Below are 1,409 nucleotides of genomic sequence, written 5' to 3'. Positions count from 1 at the left end.
CTCAAGTGGTAGAGCGCTAGCCTTGAGCTGATGAGCTGAGGGACAGTGCCCAGGCCCAGAGTTCAGGCCCCACGACCAGACCCAAAAAAAAAAAAAAAAATCTGGGACAGCACCTAGGCCCTGAGTTCAAGTCCCACTACTGGCATGTGCACACACACACACAGATGTACACACACACAGAAATCATGTATATGATGACTTTAACTTTACATAGATATATGTACATATGTGTGCATATGGCAATATTTGGCATATTATATTGTTTTAAACTGACATTTCAGAATGAATAGCTTCATTATTTGGGGTAAGGAGGTTCTCTTTTAAGTCAGGTGCTCTACCAGTTGATATCCCCCAGTCCCTTTTGTTTTACTTTTAAAATAAGTTTTTGGGCTGGGAATGTAGCTCAGTGGTAGAGTACTCGTCTTACATGCATGAAGCCCTGGGTTCAATTCCTCAGTACTACATACACAAAAAAAAGCCAGAAGTGGTGCTGTGGCTCAAGTGGTAGAGTAAAAAGAAGCTCAGGGACAGTACCTAAGCCCTGAGTTCAAGCCCCAGGACTGGGGGGGGGGGGGGGGTTCTCATGGTTCTGCCCAGGCCAGCCTGGGAAGTAATGCTATTTTTTTTCCAAAGTAGCTGGGATCAGAGGCATAGTCCACTATACCCAGCTTACTAGTTGAGATAAGAACATTTTCTGAAGCTAAGCTCAAACCTCAATTCTCCCTTATCTCCACCTCCCAACTAGCTAGGATTACATGTCTAAGCCATCTATCTACTCCTATCTCTTGATATTTTAATATGCATTAAAAGGCTCAATTTAATTACATAAAAATAACATACCACAGCCAGGGATTTCTTCATTTCATCTTTCTGTGTTATTGTTCCTTCTGTCTTAATTTTGTCTTCAGCTTCACCTTTTTCCATTATTTGTCGCTGTCTAGCCTTTCGTATATTTGGTTTTGGTCTATGAAGCCGGCCTCTCAGTGGTAGAGCAGTTTGGTTAACATTTTCCTTTGTCTTTTGTTGGAAATCATCTTGTTTTTGAGTCCTAGAAAAAGGACAGGGAGCTATTGATTGTAAAACACTGAAAATTACAATTAAAAAAAAATTAAATTTCACCTAGTACACTAAAAATATTGTTTAATCACTTAAGAAACAGAGTCTGATTACAAAAATATTTTATAGAAGAAGTTAATGTGGAGCTGGGGATGTATTTTAGTAATTAGAGTGTTTGCCTAGCATGTGAGTCTTTGGGTTTCACCCCTAGAACTGCAAAAAGGGGAAGAAAGGAAGGGAGGGAGGGAGGGAGAGAGCGAGGGAGGGAGGGAAAGGAAAGGAAAAAGTTGCTTCAATTCTTAAAAGAGCAATAAACATATATGATGCTCCTAACATAGTCAAATTTATAGAAA

At 40.0% G+C, this 1,409-nt stretch overlaps 1 protein-coding gene across 1 annotated transcript in view; it reads right to left on the bottom strand.

Annotated features, from left to right (window-relative positions):
- Bdp1 (B double prime 1, subunit of RNA polymerase III transcription initiation factor IIIB) overlaps positions 1–1,409 on the bottom strand; it is a 110,846-nt gene that overhangs the window by 57,352 nt on the left and 52,085 nt on the right. The window contains exon 18 of the mRNA XM_013015828.1: positions 841–1,048. Within this exon, the coding sequence (XP_012871282.1) occupies positions 841–1,048 (208 nt within the window). The remainder of the gene's footprint in view (positions 1–840; positions 1,049–1,409) is intronic.

The sequence above is a fragment of the Dipodomys ordii genome, unplaced genomic scaffold (assembly GCF_000151885.1).
Source record: "Dipodomys ordii isolate 6190 unplaced genomic scaffold, Dord_2.0 Scaffold28, whole genome shotgun sequence".
Lineage (NCBI taxonomy): Eukaryota > Metazoa > Chordata > Mammalia > Rodentia > Heteromyidae > Dipodomys > Dipodomys ordii.
The sequence above is the reverse complement of the archived record's forward strand: the minus strand, read 5'-3'. Positions and strand labels throughout refer to the sequence as shown.